Raw genomic sequence first — 16,465 nt, forward strand, 5'->3', positions numbered from 1 at the left:
AGTCACATCTTGGCCACAAAAATATTAGCGTGTTTGACTTGGGGGGGCTGCCGCAGGACTCGCTGGTGGTGTGTGTTATATATTCCTTTCTAACAGCTGGGAAGTGCTGAATTAGAAAACGCACCTGGGCCCAAGAGTTTCAGAAAGGGATCGTGAACTTGTGCGTTAAGCGCTTCCAGACAGGGTCCCCGGAACGGAGACAGATGCAGTCCTTGTCCTTCCCAAACTCCGCACAACCCCAGCAAGGAGCCAGCCCTGGCGCTCCCGGGGACGCTCACCTCTTATAGTACGCCAGCTCCTCCTGCAACAAAAACACCTTGGACTTGAGTTCGTTCCTCTCGTGCAGGACGTCCCGCAGCTCCTGCAGGGTGAAGCGGGGGCGGTTGGGGTCCTTGAGATCCATGGCCATCTTCTCCGCCTCTGAGACACACTCCTCTCCGCCCGGCTCCGTCTGGAGGAGGCAGAGACGCTGCTAATGAATTCCTGGCGGCCACCAGCATCAGCACCCACCCCGCATCCTGCCGGAGCCCGAATCTCCCACCCTCCCGGGGCCTCGCAGCTTGCCAAGGGCGCTATTTTAAGAACCCGCAGGCGGCCTCTGCTCACGTTCTGTGCAGTCAGCATCGCGGTGGAGACGAAAGCCAGCGGCCACCTGTTCATTGTTCGCCTTCTCAGCAGCCAGCCCTGCCGTCCTGGTGCCTCCCCACCTGACTCAGGGGGTTATTACCAACACCACTAAAAGGCGTCCAAGGGGAAGAAACAGCACGCCCCAAATGCTGCCGCCCTCACAGATCTGCTTTCCTTGTCCCATATTCTCTCCTCGTATTCTTACTAAGACCGTTGCTACGAAGACCTTTGCTAATGTGGCCAAAGTTGTTAAAATCAGAGCCTATGCCCAGTTTTCTCTTCCCTTTTCATTTAACATTGAGTCGTACACGTTTTCCCATTTGTTCCTGGACTTCTGGTCAAGCCCCGTCATCTCCAGTGGCTGAGGGATCAGAGGGAGCCCGGGGCAAGAGGCAGGTGACATCACAGCAGGTGTGCGCGGGCGGGGCATTTCTCTTTCCACGCAGGTCCCTCAGATGGACCGGAGCGTGCTAAGTCACCTGCTTCGGGCCAGACCCTAACCCCATCCTCCCTCCATCCTTCTTTCTCACAGCAAGAAGGTTTTTAAAACAAAACAACACAACTGGTAAGAGACACTTAATATAAAACTGACCATTAAAAATACACTTCGGTGGCACTTAGTACATTCACGGTGTTGTGCAGTCAGCACCTCTGTCTAGTTCCACAACATGTTCATCACCCCAAAGGAAACTCCATACCCACTAGCCGTCACTCCCCAGCCCTCCTCCCTCCAGACCCTGGCGACCACTGTCTGTTTTCCGTGTCCGTGGATTTGCCCTTTCTGGACATTTCGAATAAATGGAGTCAAACAGTATGTTTCCTTTTGTGTCTGGCTTCTTTCGGTTAGCGTCGTGTTTTCCAGGGTCATCCATGCTGTAGCAGGTCAGTGCTTCGTGCCTTTTCATGGCTGAATACTATTCCGCGTATGGATATGCCATGTTTTGTTTATCCTATTACCCACTGAAGGGCATTTCGGTTGTTTCTACCTTTAGGCTATTGTGAACAGTGCTGCCACGAACATCTGTGTACGAGGATTTGTCTCAACCCGTTTTCAATTCCTCCGGGGGGATACCTAGGGGAGGAGCTGCTGGGTCACACGGTCTCTCTCTGTTTAACTGTTTCCTACAGCAGCTGCCCCACTCTACGTTCCGTCAGCAGCGTAGGAGGGTTCCACAGTCTCCACATCCTCGCCAACAAGTGTGTCTTTCTCCTTTTTTTTGATAGCAAGGAAGGTTTTGCAAACTGCCTCCGAGGCAGCTGGCCAAATCTGCAGGGGTTTGTGACACCCTTGAACCGCCAATATCCCATCATCAACTAGAAGGAGTGGACAAAAGTTCAGGACCACAGCAGGGAAGCTCTGGAACAGGGGAAAGTGGGGTTGAAACAGAGACACCACCCCCCCCTGCCCAAAATAAATCCCACAGCAGCATAGGAGGAAATGCATGCCGACCCAGACGATGACAGAAGGCCAGCAGGCTGAAGGACCCCAGGAGGCAGAGCTGAGATGCCTCCATCCTGGGACTGTCAGCACAGGCTGTTCTGGGAAAGGACACTTGAAAGGAGACACCACTCAGCAGGGCAGATCAAGTGACAGAGAGTCACCCAGCAGGCACAGGTGGGGGAAGTGGGTCTGACCAGGAGTCAGCACGGAGCAGGGGAGGCACCTGGCTCCAGCAGAAGATGGAAATATGCCGTCCCCAAGCCCTCTGGGCAATGGAGTCGTCCCACAAGTACGGACGACTTCACGTCCCAAGAAGGTTCTCTAGGTATCTGCTGATGCCACACCTTCAGGTGGGCTGTGTCCTCAGGGGACATCTTCAGCGTCTGCCTCCTACAAAGCCACACAGTTGGACAGTGTCCTCCACCCAAGACCATGCATGGCAAGTGCCTTGTATGCAGTAGGCACTCACTAATGCCGATCCCCTTCTCCTGCCCAGGTTAAGCACAGAGCATCTTTGGATGTCTGTAATAAACATTGAATAAATAATTGGGATCTCGATAAATACTGGATGTCTCAATAAACATTCAGCATTTATTGAGCATCACCTGTGTGCCTGCTGGGCACTGAGCTAGTGAGATGAGTCAGCTGGGGTTGGAGGGAAGATACACATAGACAGAAACTTACAAAGTCCTATAATAAGAGGTGCAAGGACATCAAACTCTTAACTGGGAAGCATCATGGAAGACATTACTGCAGAGGTAGTCTCTGTGCATGGGGTCTTGACGAATGTGTAGGAGTTTACCAGGAAGTCTGGGTGTCCCCCCAGCCCTCCCCCCAACATTTTGTGTGGCCTTCACTGTGTTCTAAAACTCTTTGGAATTAGTTCCCAACAGTTTTTTTTTTTATTAAAAAAAATTTTTTTAATGTTTATTTTTGAGAGAGAGAGCGAGCGAGTGAGTGTGAGTGGGGGAGGGGCAAGAGAGAGGGAGACACAGAATTGGAAGCAGTCTCCAGGCTCTGAGCTGTCAGCAAAAAGCCCAATGCGGGCCCAAACCCACAGACTGCGAGATCATGACCTGAGCCGAAGCTGGATGTTCAACCGACTGAGCCACCCAGGCGCCCCTCCCAACCGTTTTATATCGGGAGATTTCACACTATTTGGGTCTTGAGCTTCCTTTTGGAAGAAATATTGGAAGACTGGGTTACACTGGGTCCACACGGCAACACTGGGCTGGTGCTACATAGCAGCTATTGCCTTTTATATGTTCTTTCCGTGTCTGTTCCCGCCCCCCCCCACCCCCCGTTCCTCTGTGCCTGGACCCCATAGGCACAGGCAGCCCCTGCCGTGGACCCAAATTTCAGGCTCAAGCACTCCCTCCAGCCTCTCCCTTCCCAGATAACTCAGGCCCTGCCATTCACTGGGGCAAGTCTGTGCCTCTCTGTGTCTCTGAGAGGGGCCGTCTGGCAGGGATCCACACCTCCTGGGGAAGGTGAAAAGCCCTTCACGAGGGTTCCCAAATCCTCACTTCCCAAGAGGCCTTTGGGCAAGCTGCCTGATCCCCTCTGGACCTTCATTTCCCCATCTAGCCCTTGATAATCCAGTAATATGTCTAAGCTCTGTTTCCGCCCAGGCACTGGAGACCGGAGATTCCCCAGAACACATGCTCTCCGGACCCAGCAGGTTCCCACCCACCCCCGTGGGCTGTAAGCACCCAAGAAACGGAAAGGCTTCCTCAGACCTGTGTTCTTTTTCTCTGGGGAAGGGATGTTTCTTTAATCAGAGCAGCAACCTCATGCCCTAGAGCTCGGGGGATTCCCAGACAGGTTTGCAAAAAAGTCCCGACTTCTGGGACCGTTGCCTGAAGTGCAGAAGAGGGAGAGTGTGGGGCTCCTGCTCTTCCGGAGGCCCAGCAGGTGCCAATGGAGCGCCTCGAGCAGCCCAGGACTGGCCTGTCCCGAGAGAGACCGCGAAGGCTCTTCCCACCGTGGAAATCAGGCCCATCGCCGATGGGTCTTCTAAGTTTACTCCATGAGGGACCAGAGGTGGCTGGGGTTATCGAGGACTGTCCGCTAGTCCCCGGAGGCACTCTGGGCACAGCTTGAAGGAGATGCCCTGAGGCCCCAGCTGTCCCCACGGAGGCCCCAGAAGCCAGCTGACAAGCAGCGGGGCCAGACTGGCTTAAGGAAGGCCACATCCTCCACCAGGGCCCTGCGTCCTGAGGCCCGGCCCCCTGGCCCCTCTCCCCCGACCTGGGCACATCAAGGCCACTATGCTCCCTCAGCTCCTGGCCCAGCAACGGGGGGTGACTCTGCCCTGGTCACCTTCAGTAACTCCAGGCCCACCATGCATGCATTCAGCCAGAAAACCCAGCTTCACACACCAGCCATCAGGCCCCTGTCTGCTTTCCCTGAGCACTTAAATAAACAAACATTTATTAAGATAACAGAATTTGTAAGGCAGAGACATCAAGTAGGTAACTACTAGCTTCACAATTTTCTTATGATTTTAGATGAAATCCTTTAGATAGGGAGCCCACCAAATCATTTTCTAGAGGGTTCTATGTCTACCTATGAAAGGTAGAAAAGCCTCCAGTGAAAACATGAGAAACCGGACAAGCTAGAAAACATGCTGAGTGAGGGAGCCAGTCAGGACCACGTGTTACGTGATTCCACGTCCCTGAAATGTCCGCAAACAGGCAGATCCAGAGGCAGAAAATAGATTCATTGTGGCCAGGGGCTGGGGGAGGCAGAGATGGGGAGTGGCTACTAATGGGTACGGGGTTTCTTTGGGGAGTGATGGAAATGCTCTAGATCGTGGAGATGGTCGTACAATAGAGTGAACATAGTAAAACCTGTTGAACTGTATACTTTTTTTTTTTTTTTTAATTTTTTTTTCAACGTTTTTTATTTATTTTTGGGACAGAGAGAGACAGAGCATGAACGGGGGAGGGGCAGAGAGAGAGAGGGAGACACAGGATCGGAAACAGGCTCCAGGCTCCGAGCCATCAGCCCAGAGCCTGACGCGGGGCTCGAACTCACGGACCACGAGATCGTGACCTGGCTGAAGTCGGACGCTTAACCGACTGCGCCACCCAGGCGCCCCTGAACTGTATACTTTAAGTGGCTGAATTGTATGTGAATATCTCAATAACTATGTTATAAAAACATGTAAGGAGGCTTATTTACCGGTGGTCACAGTGAAAGACAGTGATGTAGCTCAGAAAGGATCGCATGAATCGAGGGGGAGAACCGGAGTAACCAAGGCATTGATGAGAACTGATTCCTCCCCACCTCTGGATCCCTCTATAGCTCCCATCTCCTCTCACCGATCCTATGCCAGGACCAGCCCACCACTCCAGCTGCACCTGTTCCTTCTCCAGTCTGGCTCGTCTTCTTTCTCCTGCCTGGAGTGCCCTGGCCCACGTTCCTCCCTAGGCATCATCCTAGCTATCCCGTAAGACTTGTCTCAATGACTTGAAAACCTGCACTGTGCTCGCTTCTCCACGGAGGATCCACCGTGCCCTCCTCCGACCCCACGGCCTCAAGCTCATTCCCCTCATTTTTCAGATAGGAAACTGAGCCCCAAAGAGATGGATGGGCCCCAGATCCCACGGCAGCAGGGGGAAAGCCACCACAACCCGCAGCTTCCCTGTGTGAGTGACAAGTATCTTGAACCCTACTCAGCTCCGAGGGAGGGAGTCAAACTCAGCAAGGACGCCCCGAGTTTGGGAACAGACTCCGCAAAGCAGCCCAGCGGCTTAGTCATAACTGCCACCTGATTTTACTCCACTTCTGTCCCACCCGCTTGGTGCCAGCAGGGGAAACTGAAACGGACAGGCAGTTGGGCCAAGGAGACGTGGCATGTCCCTGTCCTGTCGCTAAATAGATGCGGAGCAGGGCTCGGCGCCTCGCGGCTGGGGTGGTGTCCCCGGGACCTGGGTTTGCGGCAAGCCCCGCCTTCCCAGGAGGAGCCGGGCCTGAGTTCTCATGGGGCACAGGGGGCTGGAAGAGGGACACCAGGGGAGGAGGGGGGGGGTGACTGCCCTCAGCTGCGCCTCGTGGTTATTTCTGGCATCTGTCTCCTCCTCACCCATCCCACTGCCATAGATTTGGCACAGACCTCGCCTGTCTTGTCTGGACCACTGCAAAGGGCTCCCAACAGCCATGTCTGCCTTCAGCTCCTTCCCCTCCCAAGAGCCCTCCATAGACTCCGAGCTGATGCCACTCCTCCCCTGCTGAACCCCGTGGGGGGCGCCACAGTCCCCACTGCTCAGAGTCTTGTGTGTGGCCTTCTGGGCTCCGACTTCCGGTGCTGTAGACGACGGCTGCCGTCTCTGCCCTGCCACCCGTTTCCATACTTGTCTGGGCTGGGTCCTTGCCGCTGTCCTCTGGAGAAACTCCCCCTGCCCACCTCCGGTGCGTGCGGCATGGATGGGCACCGCGTGGCGTAGCCATGTGACTCAGGAACAGACACCCCATGCATATTCCGGGCCTCAGGCCACAATGACTGGTTCAGCGATGGGCCGAGGAGAGGGTTTCCTGAGACTGGCTGGGAATTTGGGAAAGAGGCAATTTCTTTTCACTGGGGTTGGTATACTGGTAGAGTACCAGGGGCCACTATATGGCAAGAGCCGACTTGAGAACGACACCGACACAGAGGAAAGCAAAGCTGAGAGATCTGATAACATCATTTGGGCCCCTGGAACCAGCTATACCTGAAGCCATCATTAACTCAAAGCTTTTAGCTATACAACCCAAAATTCCTCTTTTTGTTTTTTTATTCCTTAAACCACTTTAATTTAGGCTTCTGTCACTTTTAGCCAAAAAGCAAGCCCTAACCTCTCCCTTTTAAGGCCTCTTTCCCTAACCTCCCTAACTGTATCCCAGGTGCCTGTGCTTCAGAGAATCTAGAAGTGTCTGGCCTGAACTCACGAGATATCTAACGACCGTGCTGGCATTTCAGCCAACCTGATTGTGGGCTCCTCTGTCTTCCCTCCCCTACCTGTAACCCAGGAAACTAGCACAGTGTCTGCAAACCTGAAACAGTCAGTACATATTTGCTGGAAGAAAGAGTAAGCCCCGAGCCCTTCCAGAACAGTCCACTGTTTTTCTGAAGCAGCACGTCCACCTTCCACAACTACCTATCAAAATCTTAGCACTGTCGGGGCGCCTGGGTGGCGCAGTCGGTTAAGCGTCCGACTTCAGCCAGGTCACGATCTCGCGGTCCGTGAGTTCGAGCCCCGCGTCAGGCTCTGGGCTGATGGCTCGGAGCCTGGAGCCTGTTTCCGATTCTGCGTCTCCCTCTCTCTCTGCCCCTCGCCCGTTCATGCTCTGTCTCTCTCTGTCCCAAAATAAGGAACAGACATGAAAAAAAAATCTTAGCACTGTCAACACTGACATCCAGCTGAAGGGACACCTCCTCCATGAAACTGTGCGCCACCCCCGTCAGGATTAACTGCCCCATCTCTGTGTTCCTGGTACACCCCCCGGGGGCACCTCTCTGGGGCAGACCCCTCTGGTGCCCCGTGTCCAGATTTTAGGTGTAGCTGTGGTGTAGTTCCAGCCGTGGAAAAAGCCCCCCTGCCCCCCCAGCCCCAGGCACACATCGCACACCTTTCCATTTCTGCCCTGAGATCTGCTCTGTAAGTTCTGCCCGGGAATGTCGGGGACATAACACCCCCAGAGGCCACCAGCTCACTGGGGGCGGGTGCGTGTGGATGAACGTTCCAAGCCTTTCTCCCCCAGAAAGACGCTTCTGTGTGTTTCTCAGAGGTCCCAGCAGGACTGAGCTCCCACTGCAGTAACACCCCTGAATCCACTTTTCCTTCTTCCCCGTCTCTTGCCCCTGATCTCTGGGGTCACCTCCCAGGTAAACCTCCTGCCCATTTTCCTTTTCTCAAGCTCTGCCTCAAGGGAACCCAGAAGACAATCTCTTACCACGAAGATAATCCCCTCCCACCTTAAGTGGCTGTGGGTGTCCAAGTCTGTCTCCTGCACTGGACAGTAAGCTCTTTGAACCTCCACAGTACTCAGCACAGTGCTCTCAGGTAGAAGACCAAACCCCACCCTGTGGCCTCCCTGGCCTGCAGCACCAGCCCGTGCCCATCTGTCTGACCTCACTCAGGCCTTCTGCCTCCCCCCTCACACTGCGTACCAGCCACCCTTGTCTTCTTAGGCTCCCCTGATTGCACTGCAATTTCTCCTGCCACAGGGCCTTTGCGTGTGCCACTCCCCTGCCTGGAACTCACTCCCCCTTCACTGTTTACTCTCTCCTTCTTTTGATTACCTTTTTAAAAAACGCTTACTTATTTATTTTGAGAGAGAAAGAGAGAACGAGTGGGGGAGGGGGAGAGAGAGAGGGACAAAGAGAATCCCAAGCAGGCTCCGAGATGTCAGCACAGAGGCCAACTCGGGGCTCAATCTCACAAACTGTGAGATCATGACCTGAGCCGAAATCAAGAGCCGGACGCTTAACTGACTGAGCCACCCAGGCGCCCCTTGATCACCTCCTCAGAAAAAGCCTTTTTGACTCCTCCAGACGATCATGGTAATCAATAACAACAGCCAACTGTAAATGAACTAACTCACTTGATTGTCACGATGACCTGGGGCTAGACTGTTATTGTTCCCATTTTAGACGTGAGGAAACTGAGGCACGGAAAGTCTAAGTAATTTATCCAAGGTCAGGGAGGTAGTAACAGGCTAGATTCGGAGCGAGTCGGACCAGCTCTAGAGTCCGCGTTGTTAGCCAGCCGCACGCTATAGCTCCCCCCTCAGGCTCCTCCCACTTCCCCTAAGGGTAATGGGAAAAAGCAGGCAGTCTTGCCCACCTCGAGCCGGCTCCCAGACCTACCTTCCCACTTGGCTTCGGTGGCTGGCTTCCCACTTACCTCGGGCTCCTCCTCTCCATTCTGGCTGAGTTCACCCTGCAGCCTCTCTCGCAGCTTCCCCAGCTCTGCCCGCAGGCTGCCCATCTCCTGTTCCTTGGTTTGCAGATCTGCCTCTAGTTCCACCTTCTGTTCAATCAGGGCCTTCCCCTGGGCCTCCACCACTGTGACGCGGTGCCGGAGGTCGTGGTTGATCTTCATCAGCCGCGTCTGCTGCTGCTGCAGCTGGAGAAAGAGGAAGGCCTGTTTATGGGGCCGCCACGGGCAGTGGCTCATGCGGTGCACCGCACGAGGGCAAATCGCCTACAGGCGTGCCATTCGCACCGGAGACATCTTGCTTTGTTTGAAGTCTGCTCGTATTCTTAGAACTGCTGAGGCCAGAAACGCTAGGATAATCTGATGACAGTTGGAAGAGAAGTGTTTCGTCGTCAGTGTATCACGACGACTTCCGAACGGACAGCGGTAGCATGCCTTGAGAATGGGGCATCTTTTTCTAATTCCGGCGCACACGCCGTCCGGGTTTCTAGAGCAGCCCGGACCTTCTGGCCTGCTCCCGGAGGGGCACGACGAGCGTCGGGGCCAGAACAAAGCCTGACTGGGCCTCGGCACCTCCCCGGGGCGTGGGAGTAGCAAGGTCACGGGGCGGGCAGCGCACACTCGGCCGGGGGTCGGCCCCGCGGCCCCCGCTTCCGGACCCCGCCGCCCAGAGCCCACGGAAGGACGGAAGGGGGCAAGGGGACCGCGGGCACGGGGCGGGGCTGCCACTCACGGCCTCCACGTCTTCGTTCTTCAGACCCAGCTCCCTGTCCCTGGCGCGAATCTCGTCCCGCTGCTTGTCCACCACCTCCTTCAGCTTCTTCATCACCTGCCGCTCGCGCTCCGACATGCCTGCGGCGGGGCGGGCGAGGGCAGCGGGTGAGCCCCGCGTCCCCCCCGTCCCCGGTCCCCTCCGAGCTCATCCCGCCTCGGGGCCCCGGCCGCTGCTTCGGGCTAGCCTCTCTGTGCCTCAGTTTGCACATCCACAAAATGGGAAACATAGTACCTACCCCACTCGGCCGCTGTGAGGACTGATTCGGCCAATACACAGGAAGCGTGGGAGACAGAGCCAAGGGGCGCTGTCTGTTCCTGCCGCCCCCGGCCCCCGGCCCCCCGAAGCATACAGTCGGCCCCGGGAGGCAGGGCCTTGCCTGCCCTGTTCACTGCGTATTCCCTCGGCTAGCACGGTGCCTGGCACACAGCAGGTGCTTGCTAAGCGATCTAGGGCGTTCATGAACCGTGGGGACGGGTGGCCGCTGCAATGCGAGTGACAAAATCGGACAGCCTGAAGCATCAGAAATTTATTTTCTCACAGTTCTAGAAGGCAGAAGTTTAAAATCAGTCCAAAGTCAAGATGTCGCCAGGGCTGTGCTCCCTCCGGAGGCTCTAGGGGAGAATGAGTCCCTTCTCTCTTCTAGCTTCTGGTGGCTCCCAGTGTCCCTGGGCTTGTGGCCACGTCACTCTGGTTTCTGCCTCCGTGGTCACAGGGCCTCCTCCTCTTCTGTCTGTGTCAGACCTCTCTGCCCCGCTCTTATAATAAGGACACTTTGATCGCATTTAGGGCCCACCTGAATAATTCAGGATAACCTCCCCTCTCAAGATCTTTTTTTTTTTTTTTAATTTTTTTTAATGTTTAGTTATTTTTGAGAGAGAGACACAGCATGAACAGGGGAGGAGCAGAGAGAGAGGGAGACACAGAATCCGAAGCAGGCTCCAGGCTCTGAGCTGTTAGCACAGAGCCTGCCGTGGGGTTCGAACTCACAAACCATGAGATCCTGACCTGAGCTAGTCGGACGCTTAACGGACTGAGCCACCCAGGCACCCCTCCCCCTCTCAGGATCTTAAACAAAATCGCATCTGTAAAGATTTTTTTTTAAGCTTATTTATTTTTGACAGAGAGGGTGAGCAGAGCAGGTACAGAGAGGGGAGGGACAGAGGATCTGAAGCGGGGTCCACACTGACAGCAGAGAGCCGGATATAAGGCTCGAACTCACGAACTGGGAGATCACCACCTGAGCGGAAGGCAAGCTGCTTAACCGACTGAGCCACCCAGGCGTCCCGCAACTGTAAATATTTTCCCCTACGAGGTAACATCCACAGATTCCAGGGATCAGGACCTGTTATTTTGGGGACCATTATTCAGCCTCCTACAAGCACTGGGGCTGACAGCTAATCCTTGCTTCCCAGGAGCAGTGGTGGTCAGCCTCAACCACAGACTAACAAGAGAGAAACATTCTCCCTTTGTCTCCCTACATGATTCCCTCCTCCAACCTGCTTCATTCCATCTGAGTCTTTCCCGCTGAGAATCTCCCCTCTCCTGTCCTGGATATGCCCAAGCAGGTGGTCAACACCATGAACAGGCATTTGTGCGTCTAGAACGGGCATTTGTGCGATGTTGCGGGGGCCACAAACCCAGGTAAGACCTGGGCCTTGCTCCTGAACAACGTGAGACTTTCTGTAACAGTCACAATGCGGACGTCCTGGAGGGCAGCCATCCTGCCTCAACTGTCTCTGTATTCTAGGGCTTCCCACGGGGTAGACGCTCCAGGCTGATGCGGTCGGGACTCCTCCCCCGCTGCCCCCCTCATGCCCAAAGCACGACTCACTCCCACCAAGCCCACTAAGGACAAACCGCTTTATATCCTTAACCGATTTCAGTGTTATTTCCAGAAGTGGGTATTATTATCACTGTTGTTGTTTTTAACATCAGTCCCATCTTACACATACGGAAAACTGAGGCCCGGAGACAGACTTGTTCAATGTCGCGCAGCCAAGCCCTGGCAGAGCCAGGGCTCCAACCCCGGTTTTCTGACTCTGAGTCCCATGTCCTCTCCAAGATGCCACGCTGCCTTCCTAGAGCCTGCTTTGGATCCCATGTCTCCCTCTCTCTCTGCCCCTCCCTGCTCACACTCTCTCTCTCTCTAAAAAATAATAAATGAACAATAAAGATTTACAAAAGGGGGGGGGCGCCTGGGTAGCTCAGTTGGTTAAGTGTCTGACTTCAGTTCAGGTCATGATCTTGCATATTGTGAGTTCAAGCCCTGCGTCGGGCTCTGTGCTGACAGCTCAGAGCCTGGAGCCTGCTTCGGATTCCGTGTCTCCTACTCTCTCTGTCCCTCCCCCGCTCATGCTCAGCCTCTCTCTCTCTCTCTCTGAAAAATAAATGAATACTTAAAAAATAAATAAATAAAATCACCTGCACAGGAATTCTCATCTCAGAGTCTCCTTCTGGAAAAACCTGATCGAAACTGTACTTGGAGCTCATTTCATCCTGGGAAAACCTTACGAAGTAGAATTCCTGTTCTCCTCGTTGTTACGGCAGAAGAAGCCTGAGGTACACGATGGCTACTTAACTTATGCAGGGCCACACAGCTAGTTGGTGGCACCCAGTTAGTGGCACCTGGTTGACACAGTCAGGCGATCGTGGGGGCAGAGCCCACGCTGCCATCCTGCCGGCCTCCCGTGGCCCAAGCTCCTGACGTTATCGGCAAGCGTACGGGCTAGAAGAGCACCCCCCCCCCCACCAACCTCTGTCCATCCGGAACCTCAGAATGTGGTCTTCCGTGAAAAGAGTCTCTACAGGGGCGCCTGGGTGGCCCAGTCGGTTGAGCGGCCGACTTCGGCTCAGGTCACGATCTCACGGTCCGTGAGTTCGAGCCCCGTGTCGGGCTCTGTGCTGACAGCTCAGAGCCTGGAGCCTGTTTCAGATTCTGTGTCTGTCTCTCTCTCTGACCCTCCCCTGCTCACTCTCTGTCTCTGTCTCTCAAAAATGAATAAACGTTAAAAAAAAAAAAAGTCTCTACAGATGCAACTGATGAAGACGAGGTCACGCCACACGAGGGGGGCCCTAAATCTTAGCACCGGAACCCTTGGAAGGGAAAGGAGACGGGGCTTCTGACACAGACACTCAGACCCCGTGACAGTGGAGAGGCTGGAGGGACGTGGCCACAAGCCAAGGCACGCTGGTGGCCTCCAGCAGCGGAACGAGGTTCCCACACCTTGACTCTGGACTCCTGGCCTCCAGATCTGTGAGAGGACGCATTTCCATTGTTCTCAGCGCCCCAGTTCACGGTGCTTTGCTACAGGAACCCCAGGAAACTCAACCGCTCTGGCAGGCTTATGCGGAAAGGCCCAGAGAGGGTGCACAGCCGAGTCTTTACCGAGCTAAAATTCATACCAGTCACTCTCAGCCTCCACGTAAGGCTCGGCTGGTAGGACCAGATCAACCTAATCGCCCTCAGGGACATCTTTTACTGGGCAGCTCCAAGTCTGATGCTCTACACACTTCCTTCTCACCAATCCCAGGAGCCGGGAGCCGCTGTTCCCATTTCACAGGTAAGGAATCTGAGGATGGGAACGGTAGGTGCCCTTCCCCGGTGCCCCGGTTGGTAAGGGTGGGGCTGGGCTCTGAACTCTACCCGGCAGTCTCTGAGAACACGATGCCTTATATTATGGCGGGGGGGGGGGGGGGGGCGAGGGGCACTGCTGTTCTAGGCTGCTCTTCAGAAAATGGCTCTGTGGTCGGTTTTCCTCCTCTCCTGGTTACGGAGTTGTTTGGCCAGAGCCCAAGAATTTTTTCCAGACCCTTGAGCACATCCCTACCCCCGCCCCCCACACCTCCCTAGTCCAATGGCTTTGAGACCTGCAATTCATTTCCGCATATGCTAACAAGTAGTTTTTCTTTTAAAAAAATTTTTTTTAATGTTTATTTTTTAGAGACGGAAAGACAGAGTGTGAGCGGGGGAGGGGCAGAGAGGGAGAGAGAGAGGGAGACACAGACTCCGACGCAGGCTCCAGGCTCTGAGCTGTCAGCACAGAGCCCAACGTGTGGTTTGAACTCATGAACCGGGAGATCACGACCTGATGCTCAACCGAATGAGCCACCCAGACATCCCTAACAAGCAGTTTTTCTCGTTGCCCTCCAGCCGACAAAAAGGATTTCCAAAAACAAGGGGCAGGGATGTGCTCTTTAATCTGGAGACTTCCAGGGAGCAGGAGACGGCAGACAGTGCCCTGTGCCCCATGTTCGTCTAGTAAGCACTGTTGCATATGCAGGGTGAGCTCGTCTACACAGGCTCTCCTGGCCCACTCGCCCCACACCTCACAGCGGCACCCTCAAATCCTCACTCAGCCCCTGGGCCTTGCCCCACATCTCAAGGAGCACCTGGCACACAGGTCGAACGTCACGGGCTCCGCCTCCCCGCAGGGACCCCTCTGCCCAACGTCTGTTCCTCTCACAGGTGGCAGAAATGCTTTTGTCCGTGCTGTGTTCCCATGGTTTCCCGTGCAAAATAAAAATAACCGTGAAAGGCATGCCTGGCATCTGCCCGGTCTCTCCACTCAGGTGGGGGTTGTGCTGAGTGGAAAACCCAAGCCTCCCCGAGCTAACCCTTTGGGAGTCGGACCCACGCTAGATGCCAATGAAGGGCGTCTCAGATGGTGCCCGTGGGGGCTAAGCCCACAGGGGTCTGGAGAGAGAGCTGAGGCAAAGCTCTCCCACTCAGAGCGGACAGATGTGATGATGTGCACAGGAGCAGCCGCCCCGGGCGTTCACGGCCACGGCCTGAGGCCCCAGATGCCTCTGTAGCATCACTGGGGCAGGCAAGGGAGCTCCCGGGTCACCCGCAGAGGTCCCAGACAGAAAGGCAGCTGAGGGCTCTTCAATGACCTCAACGTAGTTACCACACAGCCCAGCAATTCCACTCCCAGGTATACACCCCAAAGCACTGAAAACACACGTCTGCACAAAAACTTGTGCTGGAATGTTCACAGCAGCACTACTCACACCAGCCCAAAGCTGGAAACAACCCAAGTGTCCGTCGACAGATGAATGGATAAGCAGAAAACGCGGCCTATCCGTACAGTGGGGTATCGCTCAGCCATAAAAAGGAGTGAGGCACGGACAGCCGCTACATGTGGATGGACCCTGAGGTCACCATGCTGAGTGAAAGAAGCCAGACACAAGAGATCACCTATCGATCGATTCCATTTACATGAAGCGTCCAGAAAAGGCAAATCTACGGAGGCAGAAAGCAGATCAGTGGTTGCTTGCGGCTGGGGGTGAGAAGGGGGTTGGTGTTTCTTCTAAGGTGACGAAAATGTCCTAAATTGTAGTGATGGCCGCACATTCTGAATAGGCTAAGAGCCACTGGCCTGTACGTTCTAAACGGGTGAATCGATAGCTCAATAATGCAGTTATAAAACAAATCACAGCAAAGGTTTGTCTGGTGCTTCCTACGTGCCAAGCCTTTTACATGCAGCAACTCATTTAATCCTTATAATAATATTCACATTTTACAAATGAGGAAGTCGAATTATGTAAAGGCAGATAACGTGGCCACAGGTGAGATCCGGTAGAGCTCAGGTTTGGACTCGGGCAGTCTGGCTTCCGAGTTCACGGTCTTAACTCCTCTGCTCTACTGCCTTGCCGTTCTTAAAAAACAAAGAAGCAGATCCGTATGGATATGGAAATTCTGCAAGATATATTAAGTGAAAAATCAAGGTACGCTGTATCCAGTATGGCATCCTGGGCTGGATGCTGGAGCAAGAAAAGGACATTAACCTAAAACCTGGTGAAATCCAGATAAAGTCTGTGGGACAGTTCATAGTAACATGCCAATGTGGGTTTCTTAGTTGTGACCAATGACCGTGGTGACATAAGACGTCACTCTTAGGGGGATACTCTTAGTGGCATTATGGGAACTCTCTGTACTATGCAACTTTTCTGTAAATCTAAAACTATTCCAAAACAAAAACGTAAAACAAAACCAAAAACCCCAACAACCAAGGCGCCAAACATCTAGAAATAGTTACCATTTGTGAGGGGGTGCAAGGGGATGTTTTCCTTCTGCATTGGTGTCAATATGGACACTTGAACACGCACAGAAAATCTGCAGAAAGACTGTAAAGGGTTTTTCCAGGGCTTCCTCCAGGCAGACTGCTTGGGAACAGGAATTAGCAGTGGCAGGGAGATCGAGTTTTCACCACAGTTTTGCACTGTTTGATTAAAAAAATAATAATAACATGCATGCATTTTATTTTTGCTTCAAAAAGTTGTTTTTCATTTTGTTTTCTCCTGAAAGTAAAACATTGGGAAAAACTCCATCAATGTCCTCAAGTCTTGAGGCTGGACGTGGGGGCCTCAGCTGTGGAACCGCTCAGGCTCAGGTCTCCTTTGACAGACAATGTTAACTGAGACGCCCAAGCAGATTTCCTGCCTTCAGCTCTCGGGCTGTAGGCAATTTTTTGAGGGAAGTCAAACTTTGGCCCCACCTGAGTCCAGTCCTCGGCCGTTTACGTCCACAGGCTGCAGCAGGTTCGTACCTCCCATGCTCTGTCTGCTTTGCATCTCCCGGGGCTCAGCGGGCCAGGATCTGCAGGGCTGGGGCTGGTCTCCCCTCCCTCACACATGGACATGGCTTTACTAATCCCCTGATCATATCCTAGAACTTTACTGTTTTGTTTTTGAGACAGA

At 54.1% G+C, this 16,465-nt stretch overlaps 1 protein-coding gene across 2 annotated transcripts; it reads right to left on the reverse strand.

Annotated features, from left to right (window-relative positions):
* Positions 1-8: 8 nt before the first annotated feature.
* On the reverse strand, positions 9-9,881 carry LOC125916773 (RILP-like protein 1). 2 transcript variants are annotated; one of them, XM_049623068.1, is made up of 4 exons: positions 9,725-9,881; positions 9,280-9,351; positions 8,959-9,180; positions 9-451 (listed from the first exon to the last, which is right to left on the reverse strand). In XM_049623068.1, the coding sequence occupies exons 1-4, from the start codon at positions 9,839-9,841 to the stop codon at positions 275-277; spliced, it is 588 nt and encodes a 195-aa protein (XP_049479025.1). In that variant the 5' UTR covers positions 9,842-9,881; the 3' UTR covers positions 9-274. The 2 variants fall into 2 exon arrangements, with proteins under 2 accessions (XP_049479025.1, XP_049479026.1); XM_049623069.1 differs by lacking the exon at positions 9,280-9,351 and having other exon boundaries at positions 9,725-9,877.
* Between the last annotated feature and the right edge of the window lie 6,584 nt (positions 9,882-16,465).

This window comes from Panthera uncia, unplaced genomic scaffold (genome assembly GCF_023721935.1).
Source record: "Panthera uncia isolate 11264 unplaced genomic scaffold, Puncia_PCG_1.0 HiC_scaffold_1121, whole genome shotgun sequence".
Classification (NCBI taxonomy): Eukaryota; Metazoa; Chordata; class Mammalia; order Carnivora; family Felidae; genus Panthera; species Panthera uncia.